The sequence below is a fragment of the Solea solea genome, chromosome 10, assembly GCF_958295425.1.
Source record: "Solea solea chromosome 10, fSolSol10.1, whole genome shotgun sequence".
Taxonomy (NCBI): domain Eukaryota; kingdom Metazoa; phylum Chordata; class Actinopteri; order Pleuronectiformes; family Soleidae; genus Solea; species Solea solea.
In genome coordinates, this window is record NC_081143.1 from 14,838,652 (window position 1) to 14,863,046 (window position 24,395).

The 24,395-nt window shown below is 40.6% G+C and overlaps 2 protein-coding genes across 3 annotated transcripts in view; both read right to left on the reverse strand.

Annotated features, from left to right (window-relative positions):
• Positions 1 to 90: 90 nt before the first annotated feature.
• On the reverse strand, positions 91 to 8,160 carry pgm2 (phosphoglucomutase 2). Of its 2 annotated transcripts, XR_009241528.1 has the most exons (14): positions 7,973 to 8,160; positions 6,363 to 6,530; positions 5,942 to 6,133; positions 5,469 to 5,552; positions 5,159 to 5,352; positions 4,760 to 4,949; positions 4,569 to 4,666; positions 3,603 to 3,783; positions 3,141 to 3,234; positions 2,210 to 2,339; positions 1,910 to 2,102; positions 1,154 to 1,287; positions 380 to 835; positions 91 to 330 (listed from the first exon to the last, which is right to left on the reverse strand). XR_009241528.1 is itself a non-coding variant. In XM_058641746.1 (13 exons), the coding sequence occupies exons 1-13, from the start codon at positions 8,045 to 8,047 to the stop codon at positions 733 to 735; spliced, it is 1,836 nt and encodes a 611-aa protein (XP_058497729.1). In that variant the 5' UTR covers positions 8,048 to 8,160; the 3' UTR covers positions 91 to 732. The 2 variants fall into 2 exon arrangements, 1 of the variants encoding a protein (XP_058497729.1); XM_058641746.1 differs by having other exon boundaries at positions 91 to 835.
• Positions 8,161 to 9,459: 1,299 nt separating this feature from the next.
• The window catches only part of zcchc7 (zinc finger, CCHC domain containing 7), a 53,132-nt gene continuing 38,196 nt past the window's right edge, over positions 9,460 to 24,395 (reverse strand). The window contains exons 7-9 of the mRNA XM_058640179.1: positions 12,216 to 12,311; positions 11,700 to 11,817; positions 9,460 to 10,951 (exon numbers count right to left, since the gene is read on the reverse strand). Coding sequence (XP_058496162.1) covers positions 10,401 to 10,951; positions 11,700 to 11,817; positions 12,216 to 12,311 — 765 coding nt within the window. The 3' untranslated portion in view covers positions 9,460 to 10,400. The remainder of the gene's footprint in view (positions 10,952 to 11,699; positions 11,818 to 12,215; positions 12,312 to 24,395) is intronic.

Here is a 24,395-nt window from a genome sequence, read left to right on the forward strand (position 1 = left end):
CTCTTTAATATCCAAAATGGCTGCTCACCTGCTGAAGGACCTTTCAAAATGTTGTATCGATACAACAGTACTTTCCGACATGAAGAAAAATTGTGTCAAGTTGTTTTTTTATTTATGGACTTATTCATGTAAAGCTACTTGTAATAGCACCACTCACAGATTTCATACAAATAAACTTTACTAGTTGCAATGCATGATACCCATTCTCACCCATGTGCAGTCATAATTACAAACTGCCAACTTTCACCATGGCAGGATTTAAAAACTTTAAATATTCTCTCGGGTATACTCTCGTATTAAATTAGATATTACATTATAAGTGTTCAACAGCTGTTTACAATGTCTCATATACATTCTATAGTAACTCTTCATAAAGCACAGTGTGGAATGGCACATGTTAAATAGAAGTAAATCTACAGGAACCTGTATTTAACACAGTCAGGTTCAGGAATGGTAATAGTGATGTTTACTGACAATGAATCTGGACCCTTCACTAACATGTATGGCTAAACAAATAAGTCACAGGCAACCATTAACCTGGTAGATCAGTATCAGTATTCCTGTTGCATGTTGAAATAGCAGATAAACAGTGTTGTGCGGTAAAAGTGTCATCAATGTGGTTATAAAGCAAAACAAAGCCTGTATGAAGTCAAAAATACCATCTGGAGAAATTAAGACATTGTGTGAAATGCAAGTCAGGGATGTTTAGTTCAAACTAGTACTGAATGAATGCTACTGAGGCTTAGGCTGCAAATTATTTTTCTGCGGCTCAAAGAAGTGTTCAACAATGGCGTCAACCAGGTCGTCCAGTTCCTTCTTCAGATGTGTCAAATCGCTGTTGAAGATGTGGAGAGAAGGAAGGGAATTATAAAATGGTATGGGACAACTGTGTCAAAGTAAAGATTTCCATTTAATGCCCAATGAATTAACAGTTTCATCATATTTACCAATAAGAGAATATGCTGATTTTCGCCGCTTTTTATAAAAGTAAGTTAAACATGTTCTGGTTTTGGAGAAGTGGGTGACTACTTGAGTTTCAGGAAACTCATTTCTTATAGTATAGTATTCTTAAAAGAAAACAATCAACACAGTAACTGATAATGAAGCCTCACACACGTTTGTTGTTGTTGCTCTGCTCTCTATAATAACCTACCTGTTACCAGGAGCAGCACAGAGCTCAGTGTAGTATTTAATTTTTGGCTCAGTGCCACTGGTCCTCATGGTGGCCACGCCCCCATTAGAGAAGGTAAAGGTGATCATCTGACTGGAACTGGAGGTGGGAAGGACCTGAGGCAGGAGAGGAGGGAGTGGCACATGAACACATGGAAGAGCTTCAAACTGTCATTTGAAGGATTAGCAGCACAATTTCATATCCACACTGGAGCTAGATTATGCAATTTAGTGAATATCAAATTCAGTTTTAATGAATGAAAAAGTCCTACAGCACTTTACAATCATAAAAACAATCACCTTTGTAATTTTGCACGCTCATGTCTGCAATAATTTTCTTTCAGTTTGTCAATGTTACTATCTGTTATAAATTTTTCCACCAATATAAATGCTGTTCTTGATACAGTTAGATTTTAATGACTAACAAAAAAAACCTGGCAGATGGCAGACATCTATCCCTTTATAAATGCAAGGAATGCCTGTCAGTAAATTGCAAAATTGTGCAATGGGTTCTTGGCAAGCTTCAGAATTAGCAGGTGACTCACTAAGTGTGTGCAGTGCATCTCTGATGTTTTATGGATAAGAAATACAAGAGAATGGGTACGGGTACTGCACTATGGATAAAATGGTTAACTTATAGACAAATGTCAGAAATGTGGGAGGATACTGAAGCTTTAGTGTTGTTCTAGTGTCGAGTAAAAGTTAGTGTAACTGTACATGTGTGAGTTTGCGCCCTTACAGCTTTCTTATCAGGTTGGTTGCTGTCGTAGCCGGTGGTCAGGTCTCTTATAGTAGAAATGGAGAAGCGGCCACATTCAGTGGGATACGAGTCCTTCTGGCCACCGTAGCTGCGCAGGCGCTCGAACAAGGTGCAAATCACTTTCTGATCATGGCAGATGAAGTAGGAGTTCTTACTAATGTGGTAGCCATACCTGACAATCAGATGATTAAAATGAGATGACTGTTTTCGGGGTAAACGGTTGTAGCTCACTGGGGTACAAGCAGATAAGTCAAATGACGTGTAAATGATGTGTCTTACTGTTCAAAGACTGAAGTGAGCTTTTGAGAGAGGCTGGTGTTTTTAGTGGCCAGATAGGAAATCATCTCTCCTGCTATGGCTGCAGCACTCACTCCATCCTTGTCCAATACGGAGGGACTACACATATACCCTGCAACATACACAGACACACACTTTCACTTTTATGCCCCATCTGTAAGTCAATCTCCAGCTGGTGCAGTCACGTGCTTCTTTATCCAACAGTGTGTGCAAGGGCAAGTGATTCCAATTACAGGAACATAATCATGTTATGCGGAAATGCTCTAAATTCTAATTCTCTAAATTAATTGGTGTGTGTGTTGGAGTGTGCATGTGTTATATTAACCCCAAATGATCTTTAACCCAGTTTGACATTTGAATGTAGGCTACAAAAAACTGTGTCCTGAGCAAAGTTGTGTCCTGAGTTGACACAAGTTTGCTGTGTTCATATACTGATTTGAATGATTAATGTTTTCCTTTAAACAATAACCCAGACTGTACAATGGAAAGGAAATATACGCTTATAAATGGACACTGTGAAGCTCAAGGTCAAGCTGGTTTGACTATAACACCAGAAGGACCTATGACTCCTACTGCAATACTCTATACACAGCTAATGCTACCGTGAACTTATAATAAAAACGTTTTTAGTACAGATCTGAAAGAACAGATATCCAAATCCCTGGCTTTGATACTGAGGCTGTAAAATAGTGAGCACCATCTAGAGAAACGCCTTATGTGTTCTTCACATGCATATGTTTAGGCAGGTCAAACTTAATTAAGCTGTATTTAATGAAGTGACATCGTGGAAATCATTATCTGTGTTAAGGAATGTGATGCAACAAAGGATCTATTAGATTCATACCCCTGTAGTTGTGCCACTGGACATTAATTACATTCATTTGTGCGTGTGTGTGTGTGTGTGTACACATACCTATGGCCTCTTCAAAAGCAAAAAGAACACTCTTGCCCTGGTCCAAAAGGTCTCTGGCTCTGTTTCCCATCCACTTGAAACCTGTCAATGTTTCCTGTCCAAACAGTGGAAGTGGTGGGTGAGAAGTGTGATTTCATATATTTACTTTGGCAACATTTCCAAAAGGTGAAGCTTTCCCCTCGCAGAGTCCATTTATTAACTGAAGTGTTGATATCCCTTCAAAGCAGATTCTTTCCATGTTGTCTTGAAAGTACTATTACCGAAAGCCTTTAATGAGTCATTTATGAGAAGAGGCGGAAATGCATTGTGCAATACAGGCCCTCAGACACTCACAGACTGAGATGAGTTTCAACGTGCTCTATAAAATAATAACAGCAGTGTATACCCTTCATCATGCAGCATGCACGAGTTTTAATGTTGCTTTTCTGCTGTCAAGATTTTTTTCCTGAATGATTGCATTACCTCAAAGTGGAAGCCTTCCTTGAGAGCGATGGCACGCAGTATCTTTGACGAGACGGTGCTTGCCAGCATGTAGAGGTCTTTAACTGCGTCTGCGTCAGAGTTTTGCTGTTTCCAGCAGTGGAACATCCACCAACCAAGCAACGCTCCCAGCTCATTACCGCTGAACACTCGCCACTGTCCGCTGACACAGGAAGACACATGCAGAGGTTATGGAAATACAGTCGTGCAAACAAACACAAGCTCATTTCCAATGTCATGATAATGATGTGTTTGTGTCAAGGACCTGACCTCAGTTTAACTGCAGCCCTGAGTAAGTTTATAGGAGCATGATCCATCCGACAAGGAATTAATTTAATTTAATTCACATTATAATTAATGAGGTATTTTGAAGGATTAATTTTTGTAGGCTTAACACATTACGAAGGCTTGAAAACTGCAATTTATAAGTTATAAAACCTGCAGAATGAATCATGTCTATATAATAAAGCAAAAAACCAAAATGTTAAAAACATTAAATATTTCACAGGCTTTCACGGAGGCTGGTTTCTCCACCATTTTGAACTCAGTATTTAACTTCCTCATCAATTCAGATACATTTAAAAGCTTTTGAGCAAAATGATCAAAGATCCAACATCTATATTATAAATGACAATATTAAATACACACACACACACACACACACACACACACACACACACACACACACACACACACACACACACACACACACACACACACACACACACACACACACACACACACACACACACACACACACACACACACACACACACACACACACACACACACACACACACACACACACACACACACACACACACACACACACACACACACACACACACACACACACACACACACACACACACACACACACACACACACACACACACACACACACACACACACACACACACACACACACACACACACACACACACACACCTCTCTTGCTTTTCAGCAATGGCCAGACGATCAGCATCAGGATCATTTGCCAAAACCACAGTGGCCCCCTCCTTCTCTGCCAGTGCAAACGACAATGTCTGCAAACACACAGGGACACGTCACACCCGCGAACCAAAATACAGCATCTACAGTACAATGTGATGAATGACTGTGTGAGGGTCACTACATACCAGGACCCCCTCTCCCTCCTCAGGATTGGGATATTTAACGGTGGGAAATTCAGGATCTGGATCTTTCTGCTCCTCCACAGCAAATGGCGGCTGAAGGTCAAAGGCTTTGAAAGCTGACTGGACGAACTCATGACCAACACCGTGCACAGATGTATGCACAATTTTCACCTCTGAACTCTTGTTTATGTCCCTGTGGAAACAGAAGTTAAATTCGAAACACTGTTTAGCCACAACAACACTGATTTTTTCGTATGTACTCAAACATACTAAGTCAGGGCACAGACATAACACTCTTCTGCCGTAACATATCAGTTTCTCTCTTTTCAATACATGCTGTTCTAAGCCCCAGGCATTTTAAATGTATATGCAGCTCAATATGTCATGTTATCTTTGGAGCACCTGTGGTGACAGTGGTTCTGGATGGCTTTGAAGTACTGCATGTGAATATCCTGGTATGGGTCTTTAAGCAAAGGGCTCTTCAGTGCCTCCTCTGCATTCCAGGACTCAGGCCAAGGCTCCAGGTTCTCCTCTATGGTCTGAGCGATTCCTTTGTCATGGGGAGACACAATCTGGGCACCGTTCTCCCAGTAAACCTGAGACAGATAAAACAGCAGATGCAACAGTGAACAAAAACTAATGAATCACATACTTTTTATCAACAAGCTTAACATGTTAACGAGCAGCCAGATCCAGAAACAATTTTTTTTACCTTGTAGCCATTGTCCTGTTTGGGGTTGTGAGAGGCAGTCACCATGATACCTGCACACAGACCCAGGTAGGAAACAGTAAAAGGCTGCAGGGAGACAGAATAACATATTAATTAATTTCAATACACTCAACAATTTCACATTCACACAAAGACATGTACCAAGTAGCCTATAGCTATAAATGTACAGTATGTGCAAATTAGGCAACATGCAGTACAGTACACAAAAGGAAAGGGTTTTTGACTGGAATTTGCCCCTGCAGCCTCAAACTTAACAAACATGACAAAGGACAAACAGACCTGACATCAGAAGATGTTTTTTTTTTTTTATTTACTTGCACAAGGAAAACTTAAACATATTTAAAATGCAAAAGTAGTCCCTTTTTCTTAGTAGTCCTGGTTTAAAGGTGTTTTATTATCCCCATCTGTAACAAGAAATGAAATAATGTGGACACATTAGTAATACAATGGATTACCACAAATGGCGTTGGGGTGATGCCAGAGAAGAGGTGCACAGGAACCCCTCGACTGATGAAAACAGCTGCAGCCAGGCTGGCAAAGCGTTTGCTGCTGCCACCGCTGGGAGGGTGAGCCCGAGCGTCATAACCAATCACCACACCGCGCTCCTTCAGGTTCTTGAAACTCGCCTCGAGGTAGCGACAGAAACCCTTTCAAGTAATTAAACATCTGTGTCAACAAGTGTGTTTTAATATGCAGTAGAGCAACTCTGACAGGAAACCAGAGAGACAAGTAGTTGCATTGGGTCTAAACGAAAGGGTAAAACAGATGGTGGTATGAAAACTATGCAGTCAACACTGAGAAAGCACTTGATAATGTATATGACTAACTTTCCACGCAACTTGCTCAAGTTAAACTAGAAATTGTTTAATTACCAACCTGGGTGGTCTGGATGATGGTGAGGTCATTCATACGAGATATGCCAGGGCCCATGGCTGCTCTCAGACCTGCTGTACCAAACTCCATCCTGGAGGAGAAACATTTCTTCAGCTCCTCAACTGCTCCCTCCTTCACCAGGTCCTGCACCAAAGATGCTGTTTTGGGGTTCTGAGGGGGAAGGAAAAAAATCTCTGTTTCAGCTCTAAGTCAAATGATAGATTTTTTTTAGATTGAACAGACCCACTGTTAATGTGTTCAGTGGAACCTGTACCTTTCCTGCTAAAACATGACAAGATGGCTGCTGGGCAAATGGCCATTGAGGATTGAGAAAAAATCAGTTTCCTTTAATAAATATGATGAATAATCTTGTGAATTAAATGTACTCTGCTGCATTGCTAGTGGGAACACAAAATGTGAAAATGTGAAAATGTGTTTTTCATGTGCATGGAAAGGCCCTCAAGAGTGCACTCAAAAAGAAAAAGATGAAAAAGAAGAAGAATCAGAACAGATACAATAGGGCCCACATGCCAGTCAGTGTAAGTGGGTCCACATGACTCCTGTTCACTCAACAGCACTAATTCAGTTATCTCAAGGCTGATGAATCTGGGTCCATTCTCTAATATGACCTGATTGGTGACATCCCACGTCTCTTAACCCTTTAGTGCTCATGTGGCATGGATCTGTGCCACAGGTGCATCCTTGGTAAATTGCTGTGGGTACAATTTTTTTTTCATGTTGTTGTCTCAAGGTTATGAATAATTTTATATATTTATATTTTATAAAAAAAAACAGGAGTAGTGATACTTGTGCAGAAGTCACAAAATAGATTTTCTTCTATTTTTGTTCCAAGCGAACCTTTAAATGTGATATGTTTCTGAGTTTCACAAATAGTTTTTGCTCAGATGTGTTTGTATAGTTGGTGAAAATTTAAAAAAAAAAAAGAAATTTCATCACATTGCCTCAGTGTATACGTTTTAATATAGTAATAGAAAAAAGCAGCCTAAATGCTCTGTGTTCTAAGACTTAATAGTCATGAATGGTTCCCTCAAAAGAACTAGAGTAATTGTGTTTAAAATGAGAACTCCTAACTCTTATCCAAACTCGAAATTTTATGCTGCATCCGTAATATTATAGTCTTTTTTAAATTTGGTTCAATAAGCAAACTTTATATATGTGTGTACACACATATATATATATATATATATATATATATATATATATATATATATATATATATATATACACATATACATATATATATATATATATATATATACACATATACATATATATATATATATATATATATATATACATATACACACACATACATATATATATATACATATACACACATACATATATACTAAGTCTATATTGTCAAGTTTGTTTTAAATCTAAATTAGTTTATGGCCCCTTATAGTTTAAAGGCGCTGCCTTTTGCCAGGCCACCGTTGTAAATAAAAATGTGTTAATCTTAATCTGTTCTGCCTGGTTAAATAAAGGTTTAATAATACATAAATAAATATCGTTTATGAGCCTCCATGTGTGACAGTGACAACAGCAGCAGCACACGCGCTGAGCTAGCCTGTTAGCCGTCGTCTGCTTACCTTGTCATACTGAAGCCACTGAGCTACACACTGGTCCAGCTCGGTGTCACCGGTTGAGGACAAATCGCTGGTCATTATTCTCAAAGATTCTCGTTCGGCGAAGTTCAGAATAAAGTACTTGGCGATGAGTGATGCGACTCTGACCCGGAAACCTTTTTACTGACAGGGTCCGGAAGACGCTGTGGCGGTTTGTCACCGCCCTTCCTTACATTGAAAGACGGCGAATGGTTAGAACCAAAGGAAAGGGCGGGCCCTTTGGTAAGGAGGCGTGGCGACGTAAAGCGTCACGAGTTTCACCGCTGAAGCCTTCAGGTGATGGTCGCAAATGTTGTAATTACAGTGAAATGAGGCGTTTAGGGGACTATTGTTGAGTTTACAGACTGCTGAATTGACACGGACCGAAAAATGCTGTGTAGTTTTTGTCTTCTAATGATTTTTTCTCTTCTTTACTTTACAATATCAAGCATGATAGAAAGCAGATTTATTCAAGTCCATTTCTACTTTAAGGAGTTAGAGTTAGCTGTTTTAGTTGATTTCCATTTTGTGCTACATAATATTTATACAGTACGTCATTAAAACATCAAATTGTTTGCCATCTTGTTAGTATGAATAAATATGTAATAAATACTGCTGTTTATTTGTGATGAGACTCAGAATTCAGAGAGATTCATAGCATTAACTTTAAAGCTGCTTATAACCATATTGATTATGATGGCATTGGCACCATTATTTAAAATTATATTTATCAGAACCTATCAGCACCCCTTTATCCCTGGTTGCAAAGCAAATTATGTATCATTTATACTAATTATACTACATACAATGCTATAGGAACTATGGTTAAAGGCTGCATATTCATAACCAACAGTTCTGAAATTAAGCACTCAACTAATGTGACATCACTTCAAGAATCACAGAACTAAGTCAGACAGGGCAGATTAAAGTTTTATTTTTGCACACAGGTAACCAGAAACTATGTTGTTAAACTCTTTTGGTTAGTTTTCTAAGACATCAGTAAGTTTTCCTTTACCTTGTTAGCCAGTTTCAGAACTGTCACCTGATGTTAGGTGGGGACGTTCCTTATCAGCTTTAAACAGTTTTTTATTGTGTTATCACGTAACCACAACAAATAAGACTAACCGACTTTAAACTGTGGGTAGGTAAAAGTTACACCTGTCAGGGCTGCAGAGAGGTGGTAAATGACAAGATGGATATCCAAATCATACAAGAACAGGTGAAAATCTCAATCACTCATGGTCTACCACTTTATCCTCCATATGAGGGCTGCTGGAGCCAGTCCCAGTGAGGGGCGAAAAGCAGGGTCACTCCCTGGACTGGTCACCAGTCCATCGTGGGGCCAACATAAAGAGACTTACCACCACTTCACTCTTACATTCACACCTACGGTCATTTTTGGGTGTCCAACTGACCTCGACATGTTTTTGAACTGTGGAAGGAAACCCAACGAAAACTTGTAGAAATGAGTGTTGGTTTCATTACATTTAATTAAAATGATCCTTTCTTTACAAAAACAATTCCGGTGTAAGTGATAGGGAACAAAATCTGTTATCATAATTTTGTGGAAAGAATGTGTTATAAAGACTAAAACCAAGACTTTAGCAGTGTTACTCTCGTCCTTTTCCTGGGCAGTGTTAGTCTGGTCATCCACAGTGTAACAGAAAAGAAAAGTTTGTATTAATCAATACTTCAATTTAATTTGTCTAACACATTAAACATGAAGCTTCTCATTAGTTTCAGATAAACATTTTACACTGACAGTACTTTAGTAAGAGATCTTTTAAAGGTTCAGTGTATAGGACTAATAGTGCTTTCACACCTAATAGTCCACTTTGTTGGTCCATGTCTGATGGAAGTTTGATACATCGTTTAATTTTGAAGCTGGTTTGGCGCATGTTCACAAAGGCAAATCTCAAATCCACCATAAATTGTAAACAAACGCCATGCGATTAGAAATATAGCTCAGTTATTGGTCAGACACGCAGGTTATGAGGAGCATCCAGAAGGTCAGCAGGTGGCTGGTGGGTGGGCATGGTGGAGCAGCTACAGCTTTGGTGTTTTTATACATGTTCTCCATTAGAGGGAGGAGTCCATCCTCTGGGTCGGAGAGGCCTCAACTCCCCGCCTCCACAGGTAAGTTAGCGCATTTAGCCGAGCAAGAATCATCACCCCGGTACGCCATGGACATGTTGACTTGCCGCTGTTTCTTGGTCAGGAGGGTCCTGAGCCACAGGTGTCGTCCTCACAGCTGGCCATTGTTTTAAGACAGACTTCAACTGAACCTGTCCTTTGACACAAAGATCAGGAGCACTTCTGCAGTGAGACCAGAGTCATGTGTCTAAATATTATGAACAAATTGATCAGAAAGAGCACAGCCCTAACAGCCACTCACACCTCACATATACAGATGTTATCTGCGTTTCCTCTGTTTGATGATAAATAGGTTTTCATCTGTTGGATACATTGATGCAGCAGATTTTTTGTTAGAAACTCTTCGGGCTTGATTCTTCTTCCTTTTCTCTCCAAAGAGATGGTCTGGTCTTCTGTCTCTTTGTCCACCTTTTGGTTCTTCCTTTGTTTTCATCTTATTCTTGTTGCTCTTTTTGCCCACTATGCCGCGTCCTTTGCCTCTCCCTCTGGGAAAGTCATCCGCTTCATCCAAAAATAATTTAGTTGATGGGTCTCTTGAGGTGGGCACTGGTCTCTTGGGTTTCCATGGTTTCACATTGCTAGTACTTTGTTGTTGTTTGCACTTGCTGAACTTATTTGTTTTTGGTATTGTCAAGTCATCATCATCATCATTATTAAAATAGATATGGCTGCGACTGGGTTTGTGGTTCTGAGAGGTTTGGTGGTGTGTGTGGTTGTTTTTATGATGGTTGAGCTTCTGTTTCTTCTTTGGTGGTTCTGGTGTGACGGGGTTCTCACAGGTGTTAGAGAAGCAGCCATTTCTCTTCAGTTCTGGGGAAAACAGAAGCACAAAGGACTTTGTGACCAATTTTCTCAACATGCGGGGATCATGAACTCTGTCAAAATGTCATTTTGGCAAACAGCGATGTCAAACAAACAATACTACTGAGATTGGTCAGCATTCACTTTCTTCTGGAAAGGGACATTTGCACAACAGCCATTTTGACATTCCCTCATGTGACCCGTCAAAGTGGCTGCTATGCAAAGGGCCCATTGCTACTGCTCTCACGTCTGTGTAAGCGATGCTATCCATCTTCACGAAACTCTCAGCAAGAAAGCAAAAAAGCTTTAGGTCCCTCACAGATTTTGTCACTGCATTACAGCAATACTGATATTTTATCTTGCTGTGACAGCAGGAGCGGTACTGTGACAGTAGCTGCTTTCTGAAATCCACAGATTCTCTGGACATTCTCCTGCCAGCTCCCGAGTCAAATCTCTGGATAATCTCGGAGTGAGCTCATGTGAGAACACAGCAGGAGAAATTCTGTATAATCCGAGTGAGTGATTGGTCAAGTGTCATGTCCTGCGTGCACAAAGCTAATTGCCTTCCCCCTCACCTGAATCCAATGAAGATTGAATGTGTCTCACTCAGACAATGTTCTGCTATGTTCATCATCACATTTCAGAGAATGTCAGGACGTAATTTCCTGGACATTATTCAGCGAAGTCTACCGAGTTTTGTGCCAGAGCAGCATCACAGTGGTGGGCAGTAGTTTGTGTCTTCAAGTTTCTATCTTACCCTTAACCTTCATCTTTAACCTGTGTTGTCTGCGGTTGATGTCCTCTACTGTGTCGTAGTGGCTGATGAAAGGGATGGTGGCATACACACCATTGAACATCCTCTGCCGTGTACATGCCTGAGATGAACACAAATATGATCAAATTAAAAAAAGACAAAAATGTTAATCAGTGACATAGTATCCCGTGATAAGAATGTGTACAGAAACATTGAGGACAAAGACTGTAAGAATTCACCATTCCTTTCACAAATTCTGTTGAGTATGAATTGTCATTGTAAACAAAGGTATTACTTTAAAAACCAGTCTAATGAGTAAACCTGAAGATGATGGTATGAAATAAATTTTTTCGCGAACAGAAATTTGTCTACATTTACAGTGTAACTGTGGTGTAGAGGAGTAAACTTTCAAAATCATCAATGCAAAGAGTTTCTGCTCACTTCTGCGTAACACATGTTGGACAGCATCTGTTACGTGACAAGCAGGGGCATGCATAAAAACTGGAGTGTGATACTCACATGGCCAAAGTGTCCTTTTCTGGAGCAGTTGTAGCAAAAGGCAGGCGATCGTCCATTGTCCTCTCCCTGCTGCATCACAGGAGGGCCTGTTTTGCCCTTAATACAGAAAAAAGAATATTTAAAAGCGGGTTTCACAAGAAAAATTTTATTCAAAATCGTTATCCCCATTTAACATTAAGGACACAATATAACAGAGGTTTAACCTTCCATTAGTCTCCCATTCTCCGTCTTACTTCGTCATTCCCATGTACCCTATTGATATGGGCTGCTAAGTATTGTACAGTGAATATGGGTGCTGATATAAACCAGATTACCAGGGATATAGTTAGAGGGCTGTAATGACCCTGTATGATAAGTAACCGTCTATGTGCGTGTGTGAGTGTGTGTGTGTGTTGGACACAGCGTCCCGTCCCCCTTTGGGCCAGTGTTCTGAAGCCTTCCATGCTCCAGTGCCCACAGCAAATATACACTGATAAAGAGAAAGACAGCAAGAGAGAGAGAGAGAGAGCGAGCGAGAGAGAGCACATTTACTGTCACAAACACACAGGCTTCATGCTATTCTCTAAACCCACACTTAGACACACACACACACACATGCCGTAACAGTCATTTAAGGTACCCCCTCCTCCGCCTCTCTGCCCTGATTCCAAGATAACAAATGATTTGTGCCCCATGTCATTTCTCAAACATAGCTTAGCTAACCCCCTCGCCTCCCCTTTTCTTCTCCTCTCCCTTCTTCCTCCTCTCCTCCATTCCCACATCTATCCCTCACACTTGCCCCCTCCCCTCCTCTCTTCCTCTCTCTTTTCCGCTTGAGCAGTTTTGCAGCAGAAAGGATGAATGCTATTAGAGCGTCGCGTCATTATCGGGTCAGACCGGCCGGGCCCATCTCCATCACAAAGGCCAGGAGATCACAGACCTCTAGCAAGCACGCACATACACACATACAAACATTTCAAACACAAACACACACACACACGCACGTGAGCCCCAAGGAGATCACAGTCCCTGTCTCAAGTCCCCCCCCACCCCGACCTCCACCCTTCCTGCACCTCTTCCCATTCATCGCTAATGTAAATTGGATGTAGGTCTCCCACTGTCTCTTCCTCCCTGACCTTGGGCTTGTGTTATCTCCACATACTCTGATCCAGCACAGACAGAATGAATGAATGAATGAAAGCATGAGAGAGAGAAAAAGAAGAAATGAAATCCCCACCCACTCTCCCATCAACCTGTGATAGTCGTCTAGAAACCTGGAGCAAACGTGCGTCTGTATGCATGTGTGTGTGAGATGAGTTGTCTGCCTCATACAATATTAATTAACTGGAGGACCCTTCATCCCTCTGTCATTTGTGCTCTCTTTTTTCATCCAGCGTTTCCGTATCAGGGGCATCTAAATAGCTAATAGGGTGAGGGCCTGAAGGATCAAATCAGTTTGGTGTCTCTTTTTCTTTCTTTAATGCTCAGGGCTTTGGGGAGGAGTCCAATAGAGTGTGGCTGTGCAGTGAGAGTCAACATAACACAGACATATTTTACAATACTTTAAAAAAAAAATTTGGTGGTGGAATTCGCTATTTTAGCATTGATTCAACTCCAGATATCCAAAAATATCCAAAACATTGCCACCAAAATCAGTTTTGGGTTAAATCTAAGAAGAACAAAAGGCCGCTGCAAATCCACAGGATTATGAATTCCCCGCGATGTTCACTTCACACCAGAGAAGACGTTATTCCCTTAATTGCAGCACTAACGCGTCTTCCACACAAAGAGGTTGAGACAGACCACGGAGTGAAACCAAAGCAAACTGCACACACTTAAGAGTCTGTCAACATGTTTTAAATAATCCAGGAGAGCCCGCTAGGAGACGGAGAAGTGCACAGCGCAGGAGCGGTGCGCAGATGAGGGGCATGCACCCTTGTTGTCTGATATGTTCGATGAGATCCTCCTAAATATTTTCATAGTCTCTTAATTGATTTATTCTTTGAAGAATGAATATTAATCTATACAATTGCAATGCCTTAACTTTTGTGAGGTAAGTACACACAGTCCCAGCCATAACATCAAAATTAGATAAAAAAAAAAAAAAAAAACTTTCTCTCATTTTCGGCCAAGTGTTTCCTGATTTCCAACAATTTTCATTTCGGCGCATCCCTACCATATAACTTTGTGACCATGTGTCATTACGCATTAACGACCATGACATATTACTTATTTCTCTGTCACCTTATTGAAACACAGCCAAAAAATACAGAAAAAAAAAATGAATGCAGTAGAAAAATAACACTTCAGACAATAATAAAAAAAATGTTCTAAAGACATTAGTGTCAAGTATTTAGTATGACCTACCCATACACATTTGAACAAGCATGACCCGGGTTCTCTTAAGCGTGGAGCTGAACCATCATTGGTAAAACCTGTGTTTGTCACACAATTTCATGTTGACAAATACCTGCTGTGAAAAAAGTCTGTTACACCAGGTTTACGAGTATTACATACACAATGGTCACAGAATTTGACAGACAATAGAAATATTCAACTGTTTTGAAAGTTCCTCATTCAAATGAACTGAAACACAAGTTCACACACGCCAATATTCCACGACTTACTGGTTCCACATGCTTCATTGTAGAAGCTTCACTTAAACTTCAAAAGATTCACAAATAGTGAGACTTTCATCCCTCAACTCAGCTCTTCCATGGCCTTTACAACTTTCCCACAGTTACGGTTTAAAAATTCAAGGACATTTCAGCTTATTCCAGAATTTTACATTGGTGTGTATTACGTGTTAAGGTTCAGAGCTAGAGTGGAGAGAGGTTGTGAGAGTCTATCTTCAACTTGCCCTACACATCACAAATTTCACTCTTCATACATGATTTTCCACCAGAACGTAGACATATTTGTCTAGTTTCACACAATGTGACTACCAAAGCACAGTGACTTACAGAATATGAACAGTGACTGAGGGAGTGAGAGGAGAACCATCCAGCTTCTCCATAAGGCACAATATAAACTGACCTCTCCCACTCCTGGGGGAAAAAAACCCAAAAGTGCAATTTCTCAGCTAGTTTTTTAAGTCTATCTTCACAAAACATACATCAGGCTCTTCTACCACGCCTTCTGATACTCACAGTGAAGGCATTTCAGCAAGCGAGTTGCCATCACTGCTGAGCTAACAACTATACTAGAGTAATTCATGTGTAAGACTGAGGTAGCAAGAGTGTTGCTAAAAGACCGTGAGGGCTGTGATGAACAAGAAAATGTATTTTCAGCCTATTGATAATAGTTAAATGCAAAAGTCAGTCATCATTTCAACTTCTCATACACACCTGGGTATGGTGGAAGGCAGGTTGATATTGTTATTGTCAAGTTTATGTATTTTTCCTGTACTTGTTTTTGTTACCTTTTAGTGTATGCACTTATGCTGCATATTTTGTCTTACTCCATCAACCTGCCTAGGAACTGCATATATAATTTAGCCAATGGCTATAATCTGGCATATTGACACTTTGGTGTTAATTAATGTGCAATGTCCTTACTCAAATAAGTAAGTAAGTAAGTAAATAAATCAATAAATAAATAAACAAACAAACAAACAAACAAACAAACAAACAAACAAATAAATTTGTGTGGAGACTCCTGACACTCAGGCTGGAAACAACTGACCTATACTGTCATCAGACAGCCCCTGGCAGTTTGCCTCAGCTGTAATTATAGTTCCAGTTTCTGTTTTATTCTCTGCTGCTGTGTTTATGACACCTCTGTAAGGCTGCTTCCATTATAAACAGTGGTATAACTATAAACCATAACAGCTTAATCCTATGTCACCTTTGTTACAGGCTTGTTTTGATTAGGTGTACTTGTATGCTCTTTGTGACAGAAATCCCAATACCTCATCAAAAACAATTAGTGCATCTACACAGTCGACTGAGAGCAGACGCAGCAAGAGAGGGATCAGGAGTCTGATTCACTACCTGCTGTTTTGACATGACGAGCGTCTGAAGCTGTTCACATACACTTTTACTGTTGGACAAAAAAAAAGGACTCAAGCCTGGAAGAGGACTGGTGATTTAGTGTGTGTTTGAGACGGTCCTAAGGGTTTCACCGTGCGGACACAGACAATCAGCCATCCGTAGCCTCTCTCTCTCACACACACACTGTTTTCCCACACTTGTCCCAGCACATACACCGTGTCTCTCTAAGCTCTGCTCCTTGCCTTAGCTGTTGGTGGCAAAGCTGTGATAATCCTTTGGCCAGCACAAAGCTGAGACTGTTACAAACCACAATCTGAAGGAACACACACACACACAGTTATCGAACACAATCCGAGAAGCAAACAGGCTTGTGTGTGTGTGTGTGTCAGCCAGAGACAAGGGGGGGGGGTGTGACCTTAGCAGTAATGGGTGGTGGGATGGCGGGGGCCGAGGCCAGTGGCACTGTTTTGCATATGTTATTGCGGTGATGGAGAGAGGTTTGCATATGTTACTGGACCCACCAGGGACCAACTATGCATGCTTTATCATAGGAAACAGCCCCGCAACACAACACAAGACTTCTGGGCTCATACCAAAACTAACAGACTTGTGGTGCATGTATGTGTGTGTGTGTGTGTGTGTGTGTGTGTGTGTGTGTAACATGCCAGTGTGTACATATTAGGTTAACAGGGAGGGCTAATTAGACAGTTGTGAATTAGAGAGATTAAATGGCTATAAGGTGAACACCCATTCAAACACAAAAGGAAACATGTGCAACATATAAAACCATTAAAACTCGTAATTAAATGTTTCTTTCCCCTTTAAGTGTAAACTATGTTCTCTAACTTATAAAAAGTACATTATAAAACAAATCCATAATTTTAGTAGACAGTGTAAAGTGGAGGTGTGCATGTGTATTGTTAAGGAGGCTACATGGAGGGAGGAGGGGGAGAAAACCCCTAAATAACCAGATGTGATTCCTTCCCCCCTTTGTGTCTGCCAGTTCACAAAGAATCAGAGCAAAGCCCTGACCCAACACGCCCTGCAAAGACTTGACTCTCAGAGTCTGATTCCCAAAGGCTCTTCCTATCTCCTCCCGTCAGTCAGTCAATCAGAGTGATTTTCTCTACGGCGAGGGAAAATTCTCCTGGAATGTTACAATAATGTGAGGCAGCAGTGAAAGGACAGTGGAAAGCTGCCACCTCTTAGAGAAACCCCCCTCCCCTCATGGGGCAGAGTCTGGGTGTAATCTGGTCACACCATGGAAGGCAAAATAGAGGATACAAGTTAATCTATTCAAATCTGGGTCAAACTTATATTATAATTTAAAATATAATAAATACTTAGCAGTCACAGTTGAGTTCAGATGCCACTTTCATCAGTGTGGTCGTAGTGATGCTGTGTTTTAAAGGGAAGCAATTCCTCACTAAATTACCAGCATTAGACAGAGCCAAGACATGTGGACATAAGAGACCGGGTTACAGATGTACTATAGTCATAAGGACTGAGCCGCGTACGCTCTGGTCAGAAGGGTAAACCCTTATTTCACATCTCAGCCAACACACCACAAACACGTAATCACACACTTCCACACACTCGCACAACAAAATCGACACCATCCAGCTAAGCGGAAATGTACAAAGACCTGCAAAGGCTGCAAGACCTCTGATAACACACCACCTGTGTGTGTGTGTGTGTGTGTGTGTGTGTGTGTGTGTGTGTGACTGTGGGTGTACATTCATTACATTACATTCACACATATTTGTGTGCACATTCCTATGCTTCTACATAGGAGCAGTTTATGTGAAACACCTGAGTGCAATGTCCCCATCCTCCTGAGCGATGACATGCAACTACAAAATAAATTTATTTTACCTTTACTTTGTTTAAATACAATTTCAACTTTATTATTACAATAATTGTTGTATTTTTGCTGAACCTACCTTTTTAGTTAACTATTCGTATTCGTGATTCATTTGCAGACTATTTCCTTGATAGTTGAGTCTAGTAAATGTCGAAAATGGAATTGTAAAGAAAAAATATCCATCACAATTAAAACAAACATTTGTCAATATTTGTTTTATCTAACCAACTCTCCAAAAATACCCCTAAAGTATTCAGTTTAAAAAATGGAAATAAGGCCGACACCACAAACATTTAATCAATTATACAAGTAGCTAAAGCTGCTACTAAAGCGGCATTTTTTAGAGACACAAACACACATTTCCTCATCTAAAGAGTAAGATTTTTGGGCTGTGAAATGTCATCATTATGCTGTTTTATCACACAGTCTTTAAATTGGGAATCTGCACGTGGTTGTAATTTGATTGGGATTATTTTGCAATAAACTGTGTTGCTGTCCATTATAAATTTTTTTTACAATTTCAGGCATTATTTATAATTAGACTCCCCCCTTCTTCATGTTGTTCTTACAAGCCACATTTCAAAAGAATTAACAGAATCAATTGTTAGTTGAATGCAAGACTATGAAAGAACTACCCTACATAAATGGTAAATAAATGTAGTTATCTATTCTTTCTTTGCTCCGATGACCTTCAGATGGTAATAAAACTAGACAAAGGCATACAAAAACCATTTCCTTTTACAAATGCACCTTCCCCTGCCTACTGTGCCTTCAGTGTCTGTTTGAGACTCTTTTGATGCGGCAGAGGTGAGAAGAGACTGTACTGTACAATGATGACACAGCAAAAAACAGCTCGCTGAATGGATGTGAATTTAAAGGATTTTTACAGGTTTCATTTGAGCACATTCTTGTAAAGGGAATGACAAAAGGAAGTCGCCAGACAGAAGGAAGGACATGAAAAGACGTGGAATAAAGGTCAAAACTTTAACTTATTTAAAGTTCAGCAGGAGAGAGAGTGTGCATAGCTCATCAATACACTCTTTATGAGGTTGAACTATTAGGACTGATGTGTGGAGACAGTGAGTGAGCAGCCATCTGTCTATGAGTGTATATCTGTATTTTTGTTGTAATGTTGTTAGTGTGGTGATTATTAATTTTACTGTCATCGTGTATAGATAGCACATTTATTCCAAAGCTATACAGCCAATTAAATCTGTAACCTGGTAAACATCAGGTGAACTTAATTATGATGTTTTGTTGTCATTGGTGAAAGATACAATATTTTTGAGACTGCACTTCATAAAACAATGATAACATCCCACAAATGTGCAGTAAGCACTGTGTATACCTATAACACTTTGACCCAGAACTCTGTGGAATTATAATGCAGTTCTCCATTTGACCACAGTAGGGTGCTACAAGTCCACACAACATGCTAAAATGGCTCCACCACAACTTCACCCAAGGCCAACATGAGTCTGGTTTCAGTATGAAAGATAGCTCTGCATTAGTTTGTAGAGGAAAAACTATTATTTTCTACAACGTCCATTTGCTTTTATCTCAGTCTCCTGGCTGGAGCACTGCAGGAACACTTATCTTCAGCTTAAAGCACTGGTCATTGTAATTTAGCGGTTTTATACAGTTGGTGCTGTCCTGAACTTATGACCGTAACGTACCACACACATTCAGAAATGTTTGAATTCAGTTGTTTACTTTTAATGCTACAGTAGCAAAAAAAAAGCTCTATATTCACAATAAATAGAACATTTCTAAATATACCTTGTAGAAAATATGATATAAATAGTTATTTTCACATATAAAACCTCTACAAGACCACACCTCTGATAATATAATTTGTTATTGCTTCATTTGTCTATTTGGAAGTCCTGGACAAATATAAAACAGAAAAAAAAGAGAAGGATGTTGAATTGCACAAACTAAATAATTAAATATTTGAATATTATGCTTAATATGCTTCAACTTGACTCAACTCAAGAGGCCACATTTGTCTAAAGAAATGTAAATGCGTTTCCTTTTCTGAGAAGAAGGGGATTTTACAAAACGTCCTAACCTTGGGCTAACAAAGGCATATGTGAATCGAGAAAAAAAAAAAAACCTTTTGAGGAGAGACAGTTAGACACAACGGTATAAAGGGTAAAAGACACTAAATGGAAAGGCACAAGAAAGATGGAGAGAGGTGAGGAAAAAACGGAGTTCAAGCTGAGGACTTAATGACTTCATTTTGGTGTTGAACAAAAAGGTCACAGACTGTTTTTTTAAGAGTAGAGACACTGACAAACATGCAGCTCTCCCTGAGGATAACATCAACGTTCACACACACAGTGAGATACCACAGTGGGGGAGAAAATCCAGTCGATACTCACACACACACACACACACACACACACACACACACACACACGCTGAGGTACAGATCAATAAACCCATGTACAGGTGTCACCACTACTATCTAAAGAAAGGCCAATCAATGCTCAAACACCAGTGTAGTACCTGTACCAATGAGCTGCTCAGTGCTCAGATCCACTCTCCTCGCTCTCTCCTGTTTGATGCACTCTCCGCCCACTGCTCGTTTCTCTCCCTCTCCCCCTCCATCATTCATAGTCACACACCTTCTCTCTCTCTCTCCAGCTTCCAATATCTTCTTCTCTCCTGTCTCCTCTTCAGAGAGACATGAGTCATGCTGAATCTAATCTTCACATGGCTCCCTCTTATAAAACATCACACACTGATAATTATGACACATAAGTGGTTTGAGTCAGCGACGACACATTCAGATTCTTAAAATTAAGAATGAAAATGATTTGAGGGCAGCCTCGCAAGGAAGAAGGTCACTGGTTCACATCCTGGTTTAGGCCTTTTTGTATGTGTGTGTGTGTGTGGGGGGGGGGGGGTTACACCCTCATGTGGAGGATAAAGCAGTAGACAATGAATGAATGAATGATTTGGGGGCAGTCTTCACTTCTTGGAGCAGCCAGAGGGTGGAGCTCTGGTTTTAACCCAGCAGAGCAGTGTCCTGACAACACTAACGAAGGGGAGGGAAAAGTCATAGTGACATATGTGCAGATTGTATGAATGCACATATTTACATCATTGATGCAGTCTTTAGACAAGGAGGTCATGAAACCTGCTCTATGCTCCTCATTTCACATCCATCCATCTCCCATTTCACTATCCTACTTCTTAAATCAGCTGTTAATTTTGGCGATGTGATTTTTTTTTTTGCCTATTTGTCCCTCGTCAAACACACACAAAAAAAACTTGGTTGAGTGGCAGAAAATTCATTTGACTTTTTTTTTTCTTAATCATTCAATAATTCAGCATTTGCAACTTTTCTATTTTTCTATAATCGTATAGTGAATCATTCCAAAATTCACCCACTGTCAACCGCTTATCTAAGAGGCTCGTATGGGAAGCAGCTCTAGCAGGAGGCCCCAGAGTCCAACTCTGACTGTGTGATGCCCAGGCCGTCCCAGGAGTTCCCACCTAGTTCTTGGTCTGTCCCGAGGTCTCCTCCTAGTTGGACATACCAGGAATGCCAGGAGCACTAGTAGCATCCTTACCAGGTTCCCAAACCACCTCAACTGGCTCCTTTCCACGCAAAGGAGCAGCAGCTCTACTCAGAGTCCCTGCCGGATGACTGAGCTTCTCACCCTATCTCTACGGGAGACCTCAGCCACCCTTCTGAGAAAATCAATTGCGGCTGCTGGTTCTTTCGGTCATGACATCATTCTAACTTGGCCAAGTAAATCAAATATGGCATTCATTAATCATTTTTCACATATTCAGACATCTAACGTCTAAAACAACCAACTTACTGCTCAAAAAAAATTACTGATACTTTACCAACTCCTCATGTTGCAGGAAATATATCAATATCCCCTGCTGTTCCTGAGCTCTGGTGTTAAATAATGGCCAGAACATTATGATGTCACAATGAAATTGACCTTTTGAATATAAAATGTCAACACTTCCTCGTCTAATTCTATGTATTGTAAGTATTTGTGTGAAATTCTGTCATCATTAATGTGTGAGGCACATTCAGTTACCTTGACCTTTGACAGCCAAAATCAAATCCATTCATCCTCAAGTCCACGTGAAGTTTTGTTTCCAAGTGTGAAGAAATTAATTTACAGCATTCCTGAGATGTCATGACGGATGCCTATTCATTCATTAATTTATTCATTGTCTATCAATATATCCTCAACATGAGACGTATTCCACCTGAAAATCTTCATTCCCAGTTCCCAGGATGGAAGGACGGAATACTTGGCTATATCAAGTATAAAGTTTCACACTAAAGTGTTGTGTATTTTATTTTTTACAATAGTATTGTATTTTTGATAAATATAGACAACATGCCATCACTCTCCTGCAGCATCAATTGCCTTTAGGGAACATTTACAGCCGTAAAAAACAACACCAGGGAACAACAGAGTTCCCAGTGATTATCACTATTTCACAGCGAAAAAGGCAAAATATTCTGTCTGCTCTCATTGTTTTTGGACAAGGTGACGACTGGCACACGCTGATAACTAAGAACCACACACCTGTTTTCGACTGACCTGTTCTTTTATTGAAAACCAAAAGTCTTTCTGGGAAATGAGGGAAATCCAAACAGACGATGACGCTAGCTCAAGGACATGTGCTAAAAGATAAATAGCACATCTAAATAAAAAGCTGCTAGAATCTTCCACTACACTGATGATACAATTATACAGATGATTTGTCCAATGATATTTTGTATATGGCAGGAAAACGGTTTAGATGAGGTAGGCAATGGAAAATAAGCCACCCCCCCGGCCCACACTGTAAAATCTGTAGGCAAAATTACGTTAAACAAGTGTATGTGTGAGTGTGTGCATGCATGGGTGCATGTGTGTGGGAGTGTGGGGGAGTGAACGAGAAAGAGAGACAGATAAAGAGTTGTTGAACTAATCTGTTCTTCGGAGGGGAAAAAAAGCTAACCTTTATGTGTAAATATTACTATGGTGCAAACATGTTTTTCTAACCCACATGACTCGGACAAGATGAAAATGTTGTGGATCGCTTTTTACTCCATTTACTGCTCTATATACTGTATACTTGTAAAAGTGTGTTTGTGTGTGTGTATTTGTGTGTGTGCCCACGTGTGTCAGTATCTTACTTTCTCAGTAAATACCCCAGGGCTTTGTGGTCTATACTGTGTGGTTTGGAGGAGTTTGTTAGTTGAGGGCCAGGTGCAGGCGGACAACACATACACTCTCAGAAGATAAACGGACCCCGAACACACACACACACACACACACACACACACACACACATACATAGGATAAATGGACCCAGTAGCAGGGAGGTCTGACAGAATGCCTTTTCACACCTGGCTGAGCCCAGCGGAAGGTGACACAGTCGCATCTCCCAATGCGGGAGGACGAGGACGCAGACACACACACACACACACACACACACACACACACACACTAAACATTGGGGAGTTCAGGGTCATAAACAGCATCATGAATAAAATGAGACTCTCAAACAGAAGGAGCCCTGTGTTTGCAGGTGTGTGTGTGTGTGTGTTCCTAACCCCCATGCCAGTTTGGATATGTAACGACCTTCTGTTCCCAGTGCTTAAATGGCTTAAATACTTCAATTAGACCCGGGTCACAATCCTCCACCCGTTAAAGCACACCGTCACACACAAACACACACAAGAAAAAACGTAAAATTCCATCATCCCACAAGGCGACCAAAGAATCTTTAGGTTGTTCTCTAATCAGGGACTTCTCCCGTTGTTTGTGGCGCTAAGTGAAACATATAGCATTCCCCTAAACATATGAGCAACAATTAAAGTCAGCCCTGCATCCTCTTTGCTGGCGTCTCCTCTGGAACTTCTGTCCCTCCTCCCTCCGTCTCTCTCGCCGTGCTACCCCAGCGCTAACGATGCTGCCTTTTCATTAGACAGCCCCTGCTAATTAATCTCCATAGAGGAGAGTGACAGACCTCCCCCAACATACACATACACACAAAGTGCACACCAAGATATATGCAAACACACACTCTTCTTCCCTCTCTCTCACTCCCTCGTCCCGCGTGGCGTTGGCAGCCCATTTCATGCTTTATCACGTCTTTTAATTGACAAACAAGCTGCTCTTTTCTCTTAGACTGAGGTCTATATCACCCCCTCGCTCAGATGCACACACACAGACACGCGCACACACACAGAGTTAAGAGCCAAGAAAACTAGTTATTGAATTAACACACACACAGGAAAATGCCTCCCAGCTGACATGGACTGTCACACAGTTTTCTACTCTTTGACACATTGTTTCTGTGTACACACACACA